This window comes from Homarus americanus, unplaced genomic scaffold, assembly GCF_018991925.1.
Source record: "Homarus americanus isolate GMGI-L3 unplaced genomic scaffold, GMGI_Hamer_2.0 scaffold34921, whole genome shotgun sequence".
Classification (NCBI taxonomy): Eukaryota; Metazoa; Arthropoda; class Malacostraca; order Decapoda; family Nephropidae; genus Homarus; species Homarus americanus.
Genome location: NW_024741901.1, coordinates 5,887,109 through 5,907,448, shown reverse-complemented (window position 1 = coordinate 5,907,448; position 20,340 = coordinate 5,887,109). Strand labels below are relative to the sequence as shown.

Sequence of the window (20,340 nt, the reverse complement as noted above, 5' to 3'; positions counted from 1 at the left end):
GTGGTGACAGATGTGTTCTCTAAGTATATCTGGGCATTTGCCACATGGGATCAGAAGGCAGCGACTGTAGCAAAGACCCTGGTTGATGAGATATTTACCAAATATGAAGTTCCTTGGAAAATTCACACTGATCAGGGAGCCCAATTTCAGAGTGCATTACTGAAAGACCTATGCAAGACCTGGGGAATAAAGAAATCTAGGACTACTCCATGCCATCCAGCTGGAAACGGGCAGTGCGAGAGGTTTCACCGCACAATGCACAAATTGTTACGAACATTGTCAGTCAAGCAAAAGAATAGGAAGCTTTTGCATAATAAGAAAGCGCGAGGAAAAGCATTGGACTGTAGTGGATTTCTCCCCTACAGACGCTGTTTGTCGCTGAGTAGCCGACCCCACGAATTCCCCAGTGTATGCCTCGTGGTCTAGGTCAACCAACGCCGCCCACGGAGCGGGGGTCAACTACTAAGCCACGCCAACCCCCGCTATTTAAGACCTGACCTCGTGGTGATTGCTCTCTTTCTACCTACACCAACCAGCCAGCAACACCCCCTCCTCCTCCTCCGCCTGCCTGGCGGTCCTCGCTCCCACCGGCGAGCATGGCGACCCACAAGCTGTCCTCCTCTGAGCACTCTCACCAACCAGCTCTCTCTACATCATGCTTGTAACCATGTTGCCTTCCCAGCACCAAGCTGCATTGCACATTCAATACAACATGCATACAGAGAGCACATTGTGAGTTTCCTTTCTCCATCCCATCCTGAGTGTGAACCAAACAACCCCTACCCCACAGGACGTTGGTCAACGTGTATTAGTGCGAAACCTTCATGGAGAGGGAAGGAATAAAATCCAGGACAACTGGTATGAGGATATATATGTGGTATCCCATGTGTTAAATAAGGAGGGAAGTGTGTATAGGATTGTTCCTGAGGAAGATGGGGCCTCAAAGGTAATACACCGCATGCATTTGCGGGCAGCCCCAAGAGTAGCTGATGGCTCAGATGTGACAGATAGCTATGATGATGATGATGAGGACGATGCGGGTTGCCTGGTGGGGGACCCACATCCTGACAGTGGTGAAAACTCTAGGCACGAGGTAAACACACAAAGTTCTAATGAGGACCTGGACCCCGTCGCAGATAGTATTAGCAGCAGTAGTGAGGAAGAGTCTCGGAGTGGACTTGCAGTCCGTAGAAGTAAGAGAGCAACGGCGGGAAAACACTCATATATGTTTAGGTTACCTCAATCGACTATCCAAAGTATTTTGGTGCTATAGATTTAAATTTCACATTGTTAGTCCCTATATGGCAATACAATTAGTAAAGTTCCTCCTACCAGCTGCTCAATGCCGCAGAATGTTAGGTCATTTATTTTTTTATATACTGTACCTAGTATCATGGGGACCATGATAGGTGTAAGTGGGGGCAGATGTGGCATGAGGATCTCCAGAGACAACTATTTTGTGATTTAGAATATTTTTTATATAGATATGTATTTTTGTAAGCCCCGAGGAGGAAAACATAAATATATTTTGTGGATTCGAAATGGAATTTGCGCTAGAGCGAATGCATACCAGCTTGGGGTGGAGAGACGCCACAGCGCTGTTTACATTACGAAGACGCATCGGGTGGGCCCAGTAACAGGTGTGTCCCACATATTTCTAGCTCTGTTAGGGTGTGTTTGATAGATTGAGCATAATAAGTGTTATATGAAGAATGTGATAAACTGTGGAGGTAGTTTGTAAGCCAGAATACCGGTAAGGCTAATACTAACTTTGCTCTACAGACATTCACCCTGGAGTGAGCCGACTCCAATAGCCACCTCCCTGTGTTATGCTGGTGGGTTGGGTTTATTATGTACTGTTTAGTTCCTAGTACTGTGTGGTACCAATATGTAAATATGACAACAGTTGAAGCTTGTTTTGTAAGTACAGTAGAAGTCCAAAAATCCGGACTGCTTGGGGATTGGATCGGTCCGGATTTTCCAGATTCTCAGGCAGTATTGTTAAAATTCAAATTTAAGGAGGAATAAAGAAGAGATGAACAGGTATATTTTGAAAGTTTATTCATTAGCAAATATAGCAGGCTTCATTTATCAAAACAAGCAGTTTTAAAGAAAAAGCTGTGAATTTTATTCTTTGCCTTTTTTATATCATAAATTGTAGACTTTCCAATGTCGTATGTTTCCATTAGAACAGTATTGCTCACACCACGTTCTAGTTTCTTAATTATTTCAAGTTTGTTACTCAATTTCAACCTGTTCTTTCTCTTCACACAACGAAGTTTATCTACTTTAGGAGCTATTATTATGGGCCTGTACAGTACTCTGTAAATAGAAAGAGTATGACTCAAAATTACATACGTTGTCACAGTTTGATTGCTCGTTTTAAAGTGGCAACCGTGTGGTCGCTTGTTGTAGCTGTGGCGCTCACGCATGCGCACATACACACAAAAGCCAGCTAAATTAAAAAAAAAATAGTGAGTTTTTGAAAAGTCCGGATTCTCGGGTGGTCCGGATTTCTGGCATCCGGATTTTTGGACTTTTTCTGTACAATGCATAATAACTAGTTATGTCTGATCTAGGTCCCAGCCTTTCCTTCCTCGGGTGATTTCTAGAGTAAATAAAAGAGAGAAAGCTACAAGTGTGTGTGTCATATCCCTGCTATGGGAGTACCCTGCTTTCTGCTTTGCTACATGAGCATCTCAGGGGGCACTACTCAGTCGAGTGTCCTTACTTGGAGCAGGCGGACGCTCGCCCCACAAGGGGTCACAGCTCAAAATTGAAGAAGCCGCAATTCCAGAAAACTGTGAGGGCAAACTTTCTCGGAGTGAGGGTTGTGAACTCTTGGAACAATCTACCAGAAAGTGTTGTGACGGCACCGAGTGTGAGCTCTTTCAAGACAAGACTTGACCAACACTGGAGCAGGTTCAGGTACATTCAGGAGCCGGTGCATGCCCAGTACTTACCAACAGTGCGTAACAGAGACGTGACTGATCGCCCAAGCGGCTAACGAGTTGATCATTTTGGTGAAGAGGATAAAAGAAAAGGAAAAGTAACAGAGACGTGTCTGATCGCCCCAGCGGCTAGCAAGCCGATCAGTGGTGAAGAGGATAAAAGTAAAAGAACACAACTCATTTAAAAATTTCGGTATAAATCTTGGCATATGGTAGTGATTTTATGGTTGTATCCCCCACGGCCTATTGCTCCCCTTGAGTAGGTATGATATTTCAATATACAATCACGAATAACATTAAAAATCCCACACTGATTTACACATTCACATCATTAGATGATTTTGATGCTCTTATGCATTCACTATCCAATTGCTGCCACTCAACAATGAAGGCCCAAGTGCCAACACGCTTTGTTACAGAGACCTAACATGATGCAACCCACATGACCCATCCATTGTGAGTGTTTGAGAATAATTAAATAAGTAAGCACACAGGTTTAAAAAAAAGCTGCATTATTTTAGCATATTTTCATTATTACTGTCAGGGTTGGCTGGTTTAAACCAATAGTTTAAGCCAAACATTTTTTTTTTAATATACCTGGTATGCCCTTTTTCTTGGTTTCATTAATATTGTTTTGTTTTTTATTACTTACAGATGGTTTTAATGATTTATAGTAGATTTGGAAAATTATTTATAGTACAGTAGATTTGGAAAAGGTGTATGATAGGGAAAACAGAAAAGCATTGTGGGAGACAAGTGTATGGGGTGGAAGGAAGGCTATTAAATCCAGTAAAAGCATTCTCTGAGAACAGCAGGGCAACAGTAAGAGTAAATGGGAAAGAAAGTGAAGTATTTGAAATAAATGTGGGTGTTAGATAGGAATGCATTAATTGCGTTATGTCCCCATGGTTGTTTAATGCAGACATGGAAGCGAACTATTATACTCTGGTGAAAGTGGTGATAATAAGCTTTCTTACAAGGCTGCACACATATCAAATCCTACTTATAAGGGTACAAAGTTTCCACATTTCAGTATAACTTGTGACTGCTTCTGTTTATGGTTGGGCTCTGAGCCTCTAATTCTAATGTGTTCAGATCATGGGAGCCAAGTTACCACTGCCCATGTCTCTCTCTATCTCTCTCCCCAACTGTACTTGACTGAATTCTTTAAAACTTTCAACTGTAAAAGTAGAATAGCTTTTCCATGTATTATTATGAACCTAAAATTAGTTGTTACCTTTAAGCATGTAGGATGATCTAGATAACTGATCAAAGCTTGTGTTTTTCAAATTTGAACTTTATTGATTTTTTTTTGAGATGGGAAAGAGAATAAATGATTGCTAGATCATCCTGAGTGTAATGTTTATAATTAAGCACATAAAAAAGTTATACAAAGGGCTACAAATACTTTAAATTTATTAAAACCAACATAATTTTTGTAAACAATGGTTTTTGTTAGAAAATAATGTTTTTTTACCAACCCTGATTACTATACACCAAGTGCAGCCACCCGGCTCACTGAATCATTATCAAAAGTGTTTATACATACCAATATTGGTCAAATACATTCTGAACACTGCAAATGTAATATGGAAACACTATTTTTTACCAAACTGAAAGAAATTAATATCTGAAAAATTCATATGAATAAATATAAATTTTTTTAAAGATTTTAGTTTTCTTTTACATTAAAAATATTCATTAAAATAAAAGATAATACGCAAAGATGCAGGCTACATCAACAAATGAACATGCTTTTTGATTAACTGAAAAGAGTGTGCAACTGCCAGAAGCATGGAGCAGAAACAAACCTACTCTGATTGGTCCAGGTCTAACTTATATGTTCCCTGCCCTTATGTGTAAGATCTCAAGTAAAAAAAAAAAAAAATGGGGGTAAATATACTGTTCATATAGTGCACACACTTCCATATGAACACTAGTCTGTGGGACAACCACCAAATCAAATAAAACAAGACTGTAACCTTGGTTTGACTGAGTGAGAAAGTTTGGTTTGAAGCAAAAATGTCATTCAACATTGTTAGCATTATGGATGTCACAGGTCATTCAATGATATATTTTTTTTTTTTTTACGGGATTAGCCCACCCGGGCACAGGTCAGTGACCCACATCAGGGCCCGGGAGGATATATAATTATATTATTATTATAATAATAATGATAATAATAATAATGATAATAATAATAATAATAATAATAATAATAATAATAATAATAATAATAATAATAAAAATAATAATAATAGACCCCTAAAAAAAAATGACCAATAGTGAGAAACAATATATACTGTACAGTATGTATGTTGTGTTGTCAAAGTAAGAGAAACAATTGAGACCTGCAATTGTGTGTAAATGAGGCAGTGTCAAATTAGCAACCTGGGATTTGGTCACAATTTTCATGATGCCATTTGGCAGCAGGCTCCACCATTAGACAATACATTATGCTTCCAATATCTTCCCAGGCGGTAGTACCTCCCTGTTTGATAGCTGCCTACAGTGAGTTCTGCTATAACGCGTGCTTTGATAACGCGAATTTGCTCTAACGCGATTTATGAATTAGGAACGATATTTGTATAACGCGAACGCTTGTTTGCTATAACGCGATTTTTGCTTACTATTTCTCCAATTTTGTGGTACAGTATTAACTGTGAATATAGTAAAGAAGAATATCAACAAGAAGCGTTCTGGTGATAGAATTCCCGGTGATGATCGTAAAAGAAAGGATATAACACTTGAAGAGAAGCTCGATTTTATCAACCACAAAATCACCCTTCTCCCCCATCAAGTAAAGTGTTACATTTACTGTATGATTTCATTATTAGATATGAATGTAACATTTATTTAGACTGTGCTATCGTGTTAGGCTAACTACTAAATTTTTTCGATTTCGAGTAATCTGCACCTAACCCTATTTTCTCCATAAGCCCTGTTATTTCTATTACGCGATTTTCTATAACACGATATTTTACAAGAACACAATTATCACGTTATAGCAGAACTACCTGTACTACCTACTGATGACCAACATGTCATAAAATACAGCAAATGAATAAACAGCATCAACTGCAAAGGGACAAAATATTGTACTTATACTATTCGGATATAAATTATATGGAAAGTAATAATAAAGTCCCAAATGTGTGCTTGGGAATTTATCACATGCTTGCTGAAAAGTTTCTTACATTATTCTATAATATAATTTGTGCATTTATTATGTTCTTATACATAAATACTAAAACTCTCCTACAAATACTGTATTACATTAATAAAAATAAGCTTGTTTAACTTTGTTGAGAGTATAATACTGTTTACCATTAATTAATGACACTAAAAATCCGAAATTTCTCAATTAAAATTAATTTAATTTCTCTAGTGCCTTATGTTATGTAATGATAAAAAATATAAAAATGTCATGTATCACACAAAAGCACAAAAATGCTACTCATATAGACATTATTTTTAGTTGGCGTTCCAAAAATTTGTATAGTTGGAGCACATAAATAACATATAAAGTCTGTCTCTAATAATTTCTTCACCAAAAGCAACAGAACAAACAACTATATAAAACTTAATTAATAGTTATTGCAAATTTCTTCTCTGCAAAGGCATTTCATAGCATCTGTGTGTATAGTTGAGCATTATGTGTTACATAGCTGCAGAGGTTGAAGTGCACGAAGCACTATTCCTCCACCTTGCGATGATTATCATCACTTGCAAGAGATTCGTGAGAACTTCTCTGGTTATTCTTCTTCTCTGTTCTGACGCTGCATGTTAAATAAAGTTCTTATTAGTTACTTATACACTGTACGATATAATACCTGAAAATATATAATGGATGAGTATTACCCTATTTACTAACCTTAAAGAAAGAGAAATAGTACCTGATATAAACCAGTAGCCAGTCACTTTGCCATAAGAAATATCAAACTCAGACCTAGAACACACAAATATTATATAAATACCAAAACATCTATTTACCTGTGCTTAGCAAGATACATAATTTTCAAAGAAATAAGTTCTGGGCTAATATTTTTCTAAGTAGGAATTGTGACAAAAAATCTTTATGTTCATGTATATTTTTCTTGATTTACATTCAGATTCAGATTTGCCCCCCAGGCAGTGCAGGGGTTAGTTTATTGGGTACCCCCCTTACAACCCATGCAAGGCAAAGAACAGACACATTACAGCTCCCAACAGGGAAGTATGCAGAGTTCATGCTTGGCTTCTTGGGCTTAGATGATGGGTGATTAAGAATGGCTGAGGAGCTACTGATTTTGTTGACAAGTTACATGTAGTGAACAAAGAAAAAGTATCCCTCGCTTTATGAATGGGTTGGGATTTTTAGGGGAATTTTCGTTCATCTAATATCATAACATATGGGAAAATCGGGTCAAGTTCCCCAATGAAAAGAACACTCAATTAACATACCTAAATAAAATTAAATAGGTTCACAAACAATAAACAAAATCTCTTACCTAACTGGTGTAAATTAGTACAGGTTGTACCTCTCTAGTCCGGCATTCTGTGGTCCGGAAACTCCCGTGGTCCGGAACGATTTTAGTTTGTCCAATAGGTAGATAGGCAGCTTTTTTTTTTTTTTACTTATCTGAATTATTATTATTATTACAGGAGTATTAAATTTTTGCCACTCAGCCCCAATGTGGGTCAGTGACCTAAGTGACCTATGCTCGGGTGGGCTAATCCCTGTTAAAAAAAAAAAACAAAGCCGGAGGAAATTAAGGTTTGTTTACATCCGGCAGTTCGGCTGCTCTCCCTCTCTCTGCTTGTCTATACAGAGTACAACATTTAACCCTTCAATATATTTGAGCATTAAATAAGTGATGCTTTCATATTCTTATGTAGAGTAATGATGATATGTTTTCACATGTGCGCACTTACATACGCGATCTCTCTTTTTTTCTTTACCATTATCGTTAGCTACTTCTATTTTTCATTAACATTACTCGTACTTCAAGCAACCATATTCATTTTTTTCCTTAGTTTTATTACAGCTAAACTCAGGGTCTTATTTTCTTCAGTTTGATATGTAGAACCAATCAGTCACTGGTTTCGTAAGCTTTAACATAAACAATGCCAGCAGCCGTCTCGTCTCCTCTAATATTCCACGTATTATTAATAAATTGTATTGTTAATTTTGCACACACGTACATTAATTCAATAAAAACAAATTCAGAAACATTAATTAAAATATATATGAACAGTAAATAAGTGCTTTCATATTCTTATGTAAAGTAATGACGATATATTTTCACGTGTGCGCATGCGCACTTACATATGCGATCTCTCTTTTTCTTCCGTATAGTTAGCCCACTTCTATTGTTCCATTAATAACATTAAATAACATTAGCAAAATAACCATATTAATTTTACTACAGCTACAACCAAGGTCTTGGCCCTGTGATTTTATATGGGAACCAGTCAGTCGCTGGTTTTTGTAATCACTTGAATACAATGCTGTATGTTTTCATAAATGTGTTTAATATTCTCGTATTATTATTAGATTGTATTGCTCATTTGCATGCATAAACATTAATTCAATAAAAGAACATTCAGTAATAAACAATAATGAATCTTTTTGAACATAAGAGAAATGACGCTGTTTACACGATTATGCCCGTCGTCTGCACGTTGGCGGGCCGTTCAAACCCATCAAAATTCAAGTTTCCGCCGTCAAAATTTTTACTTATTTTTTTGTGTTCCAATAAAATACGTTAAGAATTAAAAACTCACGAAATTTGTGAAGCTACTATACGACATTTAACCCTTCAATATGTCTTCAAAGAGACCATGATGCAGAGAAAGTGGTGCTAGTGCTTCCAGGCATAAGCACAAGTCACTGTCTATCCAGGAAAAGGGTGAATTTCCATGGTCTGGCAATTTCCATGGTCCGGCACCGGTCAGGTCCCGAGGTTGCCGGACTAGAGAGAGACAACCTGTATTTAGAAATATGGTATCGTAGTTTTCTTTTGTTTCAAATTTAATTAACAAAGATTGATGTTTCAAATGTAATGAACAAAAATTTATGTACAGTATCTATAAATAAACTTTAAAAAATGAATACTTTATGTTTTACATCGTCCTGTGCATAACATACCATGCATTTGGCTACTTTGGGCTTGCTATGATGACGCAAGAGATCTGCCCTAGCAACTGTACCGACACTCACAGCTGGTGGTGTGTTGGTGTGTCATTTCCATTGTTTACTGGTAGTTACTGGTAAATATTTTTCAACCTAACGAAACTATTACCCGTATAGAGGTCGACCCCCAACTTTTTGCCAAAAAATTTGGTCTTAAGAACTTGAACTTGAACACACAGGTATATACGGTAAATAAGGACATGGGGACCAGGTTTTAGGGCAGCACATATACGCGGATTTTAACATCCATGGGTATCTCTGTTACGAACCCGCATGTTAAGGGCCGACTGTATACTTCATTTTTAGTCCATATAACACGACTTTGAACATATAATCAACGACATTACCAGCAGAATCAACCCTCGACCTACTGGGTGGGACTAAACGCCACGGCTAGGCCACAAGGACACTATAAGCCAACCTCATTGGGAAACTGCCCGTGCTCTTATGTGGTGTCAGTAGCATTTTACAATCCAACTGGTATAAACGCCGAGGTACATATATATACTTCATTTTTAGTCCATAATAACGCGGACTTTGAACATATAATCAAGCGTTCCCTAGTCCCACCCAGTAGGTCGAGGGTTCGATTCCATGCTGGTGAGGTCGTTGATTATATGTTCAAAGTCCATACATATATATATATATATATATATATATATATATATATATATATATATATATATATATATATATATATATATATATATATATATATATATATATATATATATATATATATATATATATATATATATATATATATATATATATATATATATATATATATATATATATATATATATATATATATATATATATATATATACATAGTTAGAATCAATTAACCTGGTCAATTGAACCCAGAGGGTCCCGTGTTAAGTGAACTGCTATGAACAACAGAACATATGGGATTAATTGATTAATTCAATAGAAACCAGCCGACCCCAAACTCCACTTTGGCATAACTATGTTGTGGCCGCATCTTAACTTTATGATGGTATGAAAAAACAAGTAATATAGAAGGACAGGTTGCAGGAAAGATAAAAAAAGTTTAACATAAGGAAAAACCAAAGTCAGGTTAAAAACTTCAAAATTTTGTGTACTTCTGATGAAGTAGAAATGGAGTCCTTATCACGAGGGATAGGCTGGTTCGAGGCAGAGGGCAGATTACTGGCCTCAGGTGAATCACCATTGCTAAGGGTGGTCTGTGCTGTCACCCCAGTTGTCAGGCTTTCCTGATAAATCCCTCAAAAAGTCAACTTCACTTTCACTATCACTGGCTTGGGCTGGCTGTGGTGGGTTCGCAGGCGAAACTCGGTTATGCTTTGCTGAGGTTTAAGCGTTGATGTTGTCATGATACACGCGGTGGCGCATCCATAGCCTGCACCAGCGGTATCAGAAGACTTCATAGCGGTCATTGTCGCTGGGAAAGGGCGGACTTAATTTTCTCTGCAACTCTATAGCATGTATCACTATGACTTAAACTAGGTTCTTCGGAGAATAGCGCACCTTCTTCCTCCTCTTCACTGGCGTGTTCTTCTTCCAACATCTCAGTGGCGTCCTTCAGGATCTCAATTACTCCAGGATGTCTTCGTTGGTGGTCTCGGGCCTTCAGCCTGTAATAATGGCGCGCTTCTCTGGCAAGGTCCACTGCTACTGCAGCAGTCTGAGCCTGACCAGTCACAGGTTCACTCCTCCTCTCTCACCTGGTATGCCATGCAACACATGTCTCCATGCGTGGCAGATAAATAACCAATAGTCAGCGGTCCCCATGCCTCCACCAAAAGTCTACGAAAAGCTTGTTTAGCAGTCGCTTTCTTTAAAGGTATTTGTGAGAAGTTCTTGGTCCACACGCCTCTTCATTCCTTGTCCTCGTCGCTTTTGCTCTACGCTGTCGGTGTCACCCAGCAAAGCAGCTCATCCTTGGTGTTGGTAGAGTCGTTCAACAGCTTAGACTTCTTTGCAGAGTCCATAGCTTTAACATTGCAGATCAACTCCTGGTCCATGGGCTGGATTAATAGCGTAGTGTTGGGAAGAAGACCACTTTTTACGTTGGGGTGACGATCCATAAGTAGGGGCGAGTGTCCGGGTGGTTTAAGCCGAGGCAACAAAATATTGAATGAAACTTTTCATTCTGTTGCTGCCGAATTTCTTCCTGTCGGGGAACAAAACAGTTGTCAAACCAGAAGAGGGACAGAAGAGGACATCCGCCCTTGATAAGTTGTAGTGGAACGTAAAGCATTTCATGTCCATATTCTTGTAAGCGTCAAACCGGGCTGTGAATCACGATAGCTTTTTGGTTTACGAGTGCGGAGGCGTGGTGGTAAACAGGGCCGGTGATCGTTCCTTCTGCAACTTCCGACCCCTTACTTTACTGGCAGACTGGATAGCGAAGGGTCTTGGAAAGTGCTTTTCCGAAAACCAGATTCGTCCATATTAAACACCACAGTGGAACCGATTGTACTATCGCTTCATATCTCCATAATCTCCACGTAAACGGAGGAAAATCTCTAGCATACGTTCAGCGCTGCTTCTCCACCACCAATGTTGATGTTGGTGATCTTGTTCCTCTTCTTAAACCTATGCAGCCAACCAGAGAGGAAGCATTGAAGGGTTTGAGCTCTGCAATTCCAGCTTACGTGACACTGCTGCGTGCCAGCTGCGTCGTGCTCACCACGCTGAAGCGGCGTATCCACCGCCATGTTGCGTCGCGCCTGGCCGAACCAAATAACTCACCAGCAAATTTCCCCACTTTTGCCAGCACCCTGTTCCTTAGCAATACCCTGATAGATAAACTTTTGAACTTTGTGATTTTCATGTGCTCTTTGATCTTGGCACCATCCTTCTTGATCGTGCGAATGCAGTGATTCGTTGGCCTTGATGCTCTTGCTGGCGAGATCAACTTACCGTGTTCCTTTCTCTCCAAATCTTAGACAATTTGGTACTTCTCGTAAGCAAGGCGTCGTGTCTTCTTTGGCTTAGTGCGTTGGGTCCGGAAATGCGGAAGGTCTCTCTGGGGCGGTGGTGGTCGGCGGAAGCGGTACTACGGAACAATGGATGTAGCGTTTACCGCAGTTAATGGCCTTGAGGATGAAACTGCATAGCTAGGTCAACATCGTCTCCTCCCTCCCTCCCTCCTCCCGGGGTGGTCACGTCATAATAAAAGCAGCAGCAGGGGGTAGGGATGCGCTGGCAATCACAGTCCGATCGTCGCCATAGCGTCGGTGATACTTATAACAAAGACACACTGCGCAAAAGACACACACTCGCAACCTTACGCGCCCGGCTTGCTAGCGGAGGAGGAAAGCGGGAGCAAGCGGGTGGTGAATCTAAAATAAGCGTCTCGGCCCGGACCTCACGGCGATATCGTGGAAAAAAACGCGTTAAGTGAAGATTCGACTCTGGCGAGGCACCGGCGTATCACGGTAAACATTATCACCATTAAGCGTTAAGCCATTCGTTAAGCGGGGTAATACATGTATGTATGTATGCATGTATGTGTATGTATGTGTGTATGTATGTATGTATGTATGTATGTATGCTATGTATGTATGTATGTATGTGTGTATGTATGTATGTATACATGTATGTAATGTATGTATGTATGTATGTATGTATGTATGTAATGTATGTATGTATGTATGTATGTATGTATGTATGTATGCTATGTATGTATGTATGTATGTATGTATGTATGTATGTATGTATGTATATATATATATATATATATATATATATATATATATATATATATATATATATATATATATATATATATATATATATATATATATATATATATATATATATATACGATAAACTTCAAAAATTTAAAAAAGAGCAATCCACTTCAAAACCGACAAAAATGACGAGAGACCTACATACAAAGCTAAAGTCAGGAAATAAAAAGTATGAAATAAAATGTACAAGGGGGTATTACCTTAATTCAGACAAGACTTAATATGAAAAACATAACAATTCACTAGAGGCCATATCACAAAGCGATGGCTTTTCTTTGTACTGGTGTAATGCCTCCATAATGAGGAAGTCTGTATCACAGTCGCTCTTGCCAAGAACTGAGAAATCAGACGGCAAAAACGGGTGGCCATGTTGGTGGGCGTGGTTACGAATAGCTGAATGTGGTGGTTGTGTTATTAAATGGCCTATTCGAACGGAACGGCCCAAGTGTTCATGGATGTGAGTTATCAAATGTCTTTTAGTCAGTTGTACCCCACTTAACGCGGTCAATTGAACCCAGAGGGTCCCGCGTTAAGTGAAATCCGCGTTAAGTGAACAACAGAACATATGGGATTAATTCCAATAGAAACCGGCCCGACCCCCAAACTCCACTTTTTGAAGGCACATACCTATGTTGTAGTAAAAATAACATCTTAATTTTATGATGGTACATGCACACAATTAATACTTAAGAGAAATAGAGAAATACAGTCGCCAAGTTAATGTCCATTCAAATAATGGACTCAACTCCCTCCCCCTCTCACACTACACAGCCGGCTAACAGATGGTCGGTCGGTCCCTCCCTCCCCCCCCCCCACCAACCGTCCCAAGGAGATGTGTGGGATAACCTCAAACTAAAGTTAGGAAAATATAATTGACATTGCTGGATTCCTTGTAAGACCAGGAATATTTTGAATATAAATGTCATATATTTTGCACAAAAGATAACATAGTTACCTAGAGAAAAAATTTTATCTAAAAATTGTAAGTTTAAAGCAAAATATATGATGTTTATATTCAAAATGATCACCAAATTATAAGAATTCCAGCAATGTAAATTATATTCTGACCGGGTAATTTGTATGAATTTTATGAGCTAAAACAAATATCTTCAGTTAATAAAAAAAAAATAATCTTCACGACACTATCTGTCAATCAAAGTACCCCACCTTGCCTCCCCCCCTCTTCCAACCGCGCGGTCAGTCCCAACCCTCCCCCCCACCCCCCACCAATCCTCCCTTCCAGAGTTTTTAACATTTAGTATTAAATAATACCTCAGATTAAAGTTAGGATAATATAATTGACATTGCTGGATTCCTTGTAAGACCAGGAATATTTTGAATATAAATGTCATATATTTTGCACAAAAGATACCATAGTTACCTAGAGAAAAAATTTTATCTAAAAATTGTAAGTTTAAAGCAAAATCTATGATGTTTATATTCAAAATGATCACCAAATTATAAGAATTCCAGCAATGTAAATTATATTCTGACCGGGTAATTTGTATGAATTTTATGAGCTAAAACAAATATCTTCAGTTAATAAAAAAAAATAATAATTCTTCACAGGGTAACAGATGGTCGGTCGGTCCCTCCCTCCCCCCCACCCCCCACCAACCGTCCCAAGGAGATGTGTGGGATAACCACTAAATTTTAATAAATAATACCTCAAACTAAAGTTAGGATAATATAATTGACATTGCTGGATTCCTTGTAAGACCAGGAATATTTTGAATATAAATGTCATATATTTTGCACAAAAGATACCATAGTTACCTAGAGAAAAATTTTTATCTAAAAATTGTAAGTTTAAAGCAAAATATATGATGTTTATATTCAAAATGATCACCAAATTATAAGAATTCCAGCAATGTAAATTATATTCTGGCCTGGTAATTTGTATGAATTTTATGAGCTAAAACAGGCAGTCAGGCAGGGTGGTGGGTGGGGCAAACCTAAAAATAGCGTCTCGGACACTCACCGTGTATATGTGGAAAAAATCCGCGTTAAGTGAAAGTTCAGCTTTGGCAAGGCACCGCGTATATGCGAAAACGCGTTAAGTGAAACCGCGTTAGGCGGGGTAAAACTGTATATGCTGCCCTACAGCTAGCACACATAAATTGATAAACAACTGAGGATTGCAGGTGTGTGGGTATGGTGTCTTTAATTTTAAAGAATTTCTTAATTGAACTCTGGGTTTTAAAGATTAGTCTAAGAGAAATTTGTGGATAGAATTCATTGAAAAGCTTCTTAAGTTTATTTCTAAGGGTGAAACTGAGTGGGCCTGTGTACGGGATGGTGAAATAGATAGAATATTTAGGGACAGTGTGGATTTGAGGCTGTGTGAGACTAAAAAACCTATTAAGCATTTTGCCAATATAAGTGTCTGTAAATCTCTTAGGGAAACCATTGTTAAAGAGTAGTTCATTTATGTATTTTAGTTCAATATCCAAGTGGAAATAGCTAGAACATATATTGAAGGCTCTGTTGGTAAGAGTACGTACTAGATTACGTTTGTAATTAAGAGGAATAAAAGATAAAAATTTTGAACTCAAACCAGCTCACTAGCTCCTACCTCTCTGAGAAATGTGTGGATGAAAACATTAGATTTTAACGTTTAGTAATAAATAATACCTCACACTAAAGTTAGGATAATATAATTGACATTTCTGGATTCCTTGCAGGTCAGGGAATATTTTGAATGTAAACTTCATATATTTTGCACAAAAGATAAAATATTTGCTTTGTGTAAACCAAATTATTACATTAGATCTAAAATTTGTATGTCTAATGCAAAATCCATGATGTTTATATTCAAAATGATCATCATATTGTAAGAAATCCAGCAATGTAAATTATATTCTGGTCGAGTAATATGTATGAATTTTATGAGCCAAAACAAATATCTTCAGTTAATAAAAAAAATAATATTCTTCACCACACTATCTGTCAATCAAAGTACCCCACCTTGCCTCCCCCCTCCTCACACTCTGGCCGGGTAATTTGTATGAATTTTATGAGCTAAATAAAAAAAAAAACATTATACTTCACTGCGCATATGAGTAGATGCACCGCGGAAAGTGAAAGTCCGGTTCAGGCAAGGTACCGCGTAAATGAGAAATCGCGGAAAGTGGGGTAATACTGTGTGTATATATATATATATATATATATATATATATATATATATATATATATATATATATATATATATATATATATATATATATATATATATATATATATATATATATATATATAATATATATATATGTGGGGTATGCTATAACGAATCTAATTGGTTCTAGAACCTTGTTCGTTATAGCATTCGTTCGTTATAGGATTAATCTGTTCCAGGCCCCCAAATACAACCACTTAACACTGAAAAATATAATATAAAATTGTAAAAATTGTAAAAAAGTGCATAAATATGCATCTAAACCCCTGAAATAACCAATATCATTAATACTTGTAATAAAAAAACAATAAATTAGTAAAAAAAAAAAAAAATTTTTAAATAATGTTCGTTGTAGGAGTTTCGTTCGTTATAGCATTCTCAATTTTATAGGTAAAACCGTTCGTTATAGGAATATTCGTAGTAGGATCCGTTCGTTATAGCATACCCCACTGTGTGTATATATATATATATATATATATATATATATATATATATATATATATATATATATATATATATATATATATATATATATATATATATATATATATATATATATATATATATATATATATATATATATATATATATATATATATATATATATATATATATATATATATATATATATATATATATATATATATATATATATATATATATATATATATATATATATATATATATATATATATATATATATATATATATATATCAACGACCTCACCAGCCAGGACTCGAACCCTCGACCTACTGTGTGGGACCAGGGAACGCTACCCACCATGCCACAAAGGCACTAAAAGCAGTTCTAGACTATGTTATATTTCACACAAAGCCTGTTCATCGAGCTGATGGCGCCGTGAACCTCCCATTGAGAACTGCCCGTGCCATTTATGTGGATGTCAGTAGCATTTTACCCAATCCAGCTGGTATGAAACGCGAGGTACCATATATACTTCATTTTTAGTCCATATAACACGCGGGAGGTTCACGGCGCCATCAGCTCGATGAACAGGCTTTGTGTGAAATATAACATAGTCTAGAACTGCTTTTAGTGTCTTTGTGGCATGGTCGGTAGCGTTCCATGGTCCCACACAGTAGGTCGAGGGTTCGAGTCCTGGCTGGTGAGGTCGTTGATTATATGTTCAAAGTCCGCGTGTTATATGGACTAAAAATTAAATATATATACAGGCATTCCCGCGTTACGGAAGGGTTCCGTCCCTGGAAAATTGACCGTATTGCGAAATTCCGTAACGCGAAACCTATTTTCCCATTGACTTCCATTATAAAACTGGAGATGCATTCCTTCAGAATTTTTTTAGGCCCCAAAAACGTAATTCAAGCACTTTTATGAATGAAAATAAACATTTATAAACACATACAATACAGTACATTAAATAATTCATGATGTACATGTAATATGAAGAGAAATACAGTTGGAATAAATAAAAATATTGTACTGTACTCACCACAAAAGATGTTGACTGCTGTGTGAGGATTGGTGGTAAAAAGGAAGTTACTGGGAGGGAGAGGGGGGGGCACTACTCTCTTCTGCCCTGCCCTGTAAATCATCATCTGCTTCATCATCTGCTTTCAGCTTTTTTCTGAATAACTCATCCAAAGTTGTTTGACGTTTACAGCTCACCTTCTCCTTGTACAGCTCAGTGTAGGAACTGAGAGCATTGTTAACTGCTCTTGCAATCTTGATGTTCCTTTCACGGTTGGGGACGTTATCAGCAAAGATTTGCAGACCTTCCTCTATTAGTGCAAACGCTTTAGACATATCCTTTGTTGTCAACTGAAGTGGGGTGGATGGAGATTCTATATCCTCTTCTTGTCCTGCAGCTCGCTCTTGTTCCAGCATCATCAGATCTTCATTAGTCAAATCTTCTCTATGGGACTCTAGCAACTCAACCACATCATTTTCTATGACTTCTTCAAAGCCTATATTATTTGCAAGTGTCACAATGTCTTGTTGAACTTTCTGTAGACTTTCAGCTTGTGAAAAACCTTGAAATTCATGGACACACTCTGGCCATATGTTTTTCCATGAACCATTCATAGCTGAGCTTTTCACTTCATCCTATGACTCGGCTATATTATCCACAGCATCCAAGATGTTGAACTTTTTCCAGAAGTCCCTAATTGTAGGTTTATCCTCCCCATCAATTGCTTTTATGAGCTGCAAAAAAGTTTTCCTAAGATAATATGCCTTAAAATTAGCTGTCACACTTTGATCCATTGGCTGGAGCAAGGAAGTTGTGTTCTTGGGGATGTACTCCACTCTCACATTATCAGAAAGATCATTTAAATTTACTGGACTGGATGGCTTGGTGCATTGTCTAAGAGAAGCAATGCTTTATTAGATATGTTACGCCTGGCATTATATCTTTCTACAGCAGGGCAAAAATAGTTAGTGAACCAGTCTTGGAAAAGGGTCATAGTCATCCAAGCCTTCTTATTGGAATGCCAAATCACAGGTAGATTAGACTTGGCATAGCCCTTGAGAGCCCTTGGATTTTCTGAGTGAAACACAAGTAGGGGCTTTAATTTCATGTCACCTGAAGCATTTCCTCCCAGAAGAAGTGTTAAACGATCTTTGGATGCTTTAAAGCCTGGTGCTGATTTTTCTTCAGTGGAAATAAAAGTTCTAGCAGGCATGCGCTTCCAGAAAAGCCCAGTTTCATCAACATTGTACACTTGTGCTGGTGTGTAACCTCCTTCATCAATAATTTTCTTCAGCTCAGCAGGATATTTATTTGCAGAATCTGTATCAGCACTGGCAGCTTCACCGCTCATTTTTATGTTGTGCAAATTAAGGCGCTTCTTAAACCTTTCAAACCAGCCTTTACTAGCCAGAAAAGATGCACCTTCCTCTTCCTGCAAATCATTATATAAACTTATGGCTTTCTGTTGAATAACCATAGTGTTTAGTGGCACATTGCGTTTAGTCTGATCGTCAATCCAGACACTCAGGAGTCGTTCCATATTCAGCATCACATCACTTCGATGAAAATACAAGGTTCGAGCAGTTAATGGAGTAGCAGCTTGAGCACTTGACCTAATTTTGTCCTTATTATCACGGATTGTTCCCACTGTTGAAGTAGCAAGACCTAATGTTTTTGTAATCTGGCTAAGTTTTTCTCCAGCATCACATCTTCTTAAAACGTCAAGTTTAATATCCAATGTAATGCCTTTGCGGCTTCTTTTTGCACTACTGCGGTCACTTCCACTTGATGGCCTCTTTCCAGTCATCTTGAATAAGGGTAATGCACTTTACTGTACTTACTGTATGTTTGTAAAAGTTAAATCAAACTGCTGGGGCTTGAAAAATGCGTGCACACTGGATGTAATCAATGGACTGACTCCTCGTGGCGACGCCATGCTTGGCGGTAGCAAACACCAAGAAATCCACACCAAAAAAATTATAATATTTAACCAAAGAATTTAATTTTATATAGTGATTTTTTTTAATTGTTAAAATTTACCTCAATTTCCGTAAGGGCGGATTTACGGGCCGTAACGCGAAATTAATGGTCATAATTTACAAATTCCATTAGAGCGAAATTCCGTAACCCGGGCTTCCGTAACGCTGTGTGTGTGTGTGTGTGTGTGTGTGTGTGTGTGTTTCATGTAGATCCACAATGAAAACGTGGATAAGATAAATCTTGATAAAATCACACGGGAAAAGGGAAACAACGGAGCACCTCTGAAGATGTCTTGAATAAAGACAAAAGCTAAGGTATTCAGTTGTTTCCCTTTTCCCGTGTGATTTTATCATTATATATATATATATATATATATATATATATATATATATATATATATATATATATATATATATATATATATATATATATATATATATATATATACAGCTAGACCCCGACTTACGACTGCTTCGACTTACGACCGTCGGGACTTACGACCGCTGCAGATTTCAAAAAATTTTTTCAAATGACACACGCATTTTCTATACCGAAACGTTTCCAGTTAATGTAGTCTCCATGTATAATTAGAAAATTATGGGGGCCCCATGTGCATTCAGCTGACTACATTAAAGGTAAGTGCTCAGTCACACTGTATCCATTCCTTATTATTTATTACTTTCACTGTACTGTATCCATTCCTCATTATTCATTACTTTTACTGTACTGTATTTCATTGTAGATTTTTTATCTATGTCGGACTTACGACCTGGATTTGGGTCCCTAACCCCGTCGTAAGTCGGGGTCTAGCTGTATGTATATATATAGTGTATATATATATATATATATATATATATATATATATATA

The 20,340-nt window shown here is 37.4% G+C and overlaps 1 protein-coding gene across 2 annotated transcripts in view; it reads right to left on the bottom strand.

The window, feature by feature from the left end:
* Positions 1-5,852: 5,852 nt before the first annotated feature.
* LOC121876065 (sulfhydryl oxidase 2-like) overlaps positions 5,853-20,340 on the bottom strand; it is a 77,361-nt gene continuing 62,873 nt past the window's right edge. For both annotated transcript variants that reach the window (XM_042380967.1, XM_042380968.1), the window contains one exon: positions 5,853-6,730. In XM_042380967.1, the coding sequence (XP_042236901.1) occupies positions 6,646-6,730 (85 nt within the window). In that variant the 3' untranslated portion in view covers positions 5,853-6,645. The remainder of the gene's footprint in view (positions 6,731-20,340) is intronic.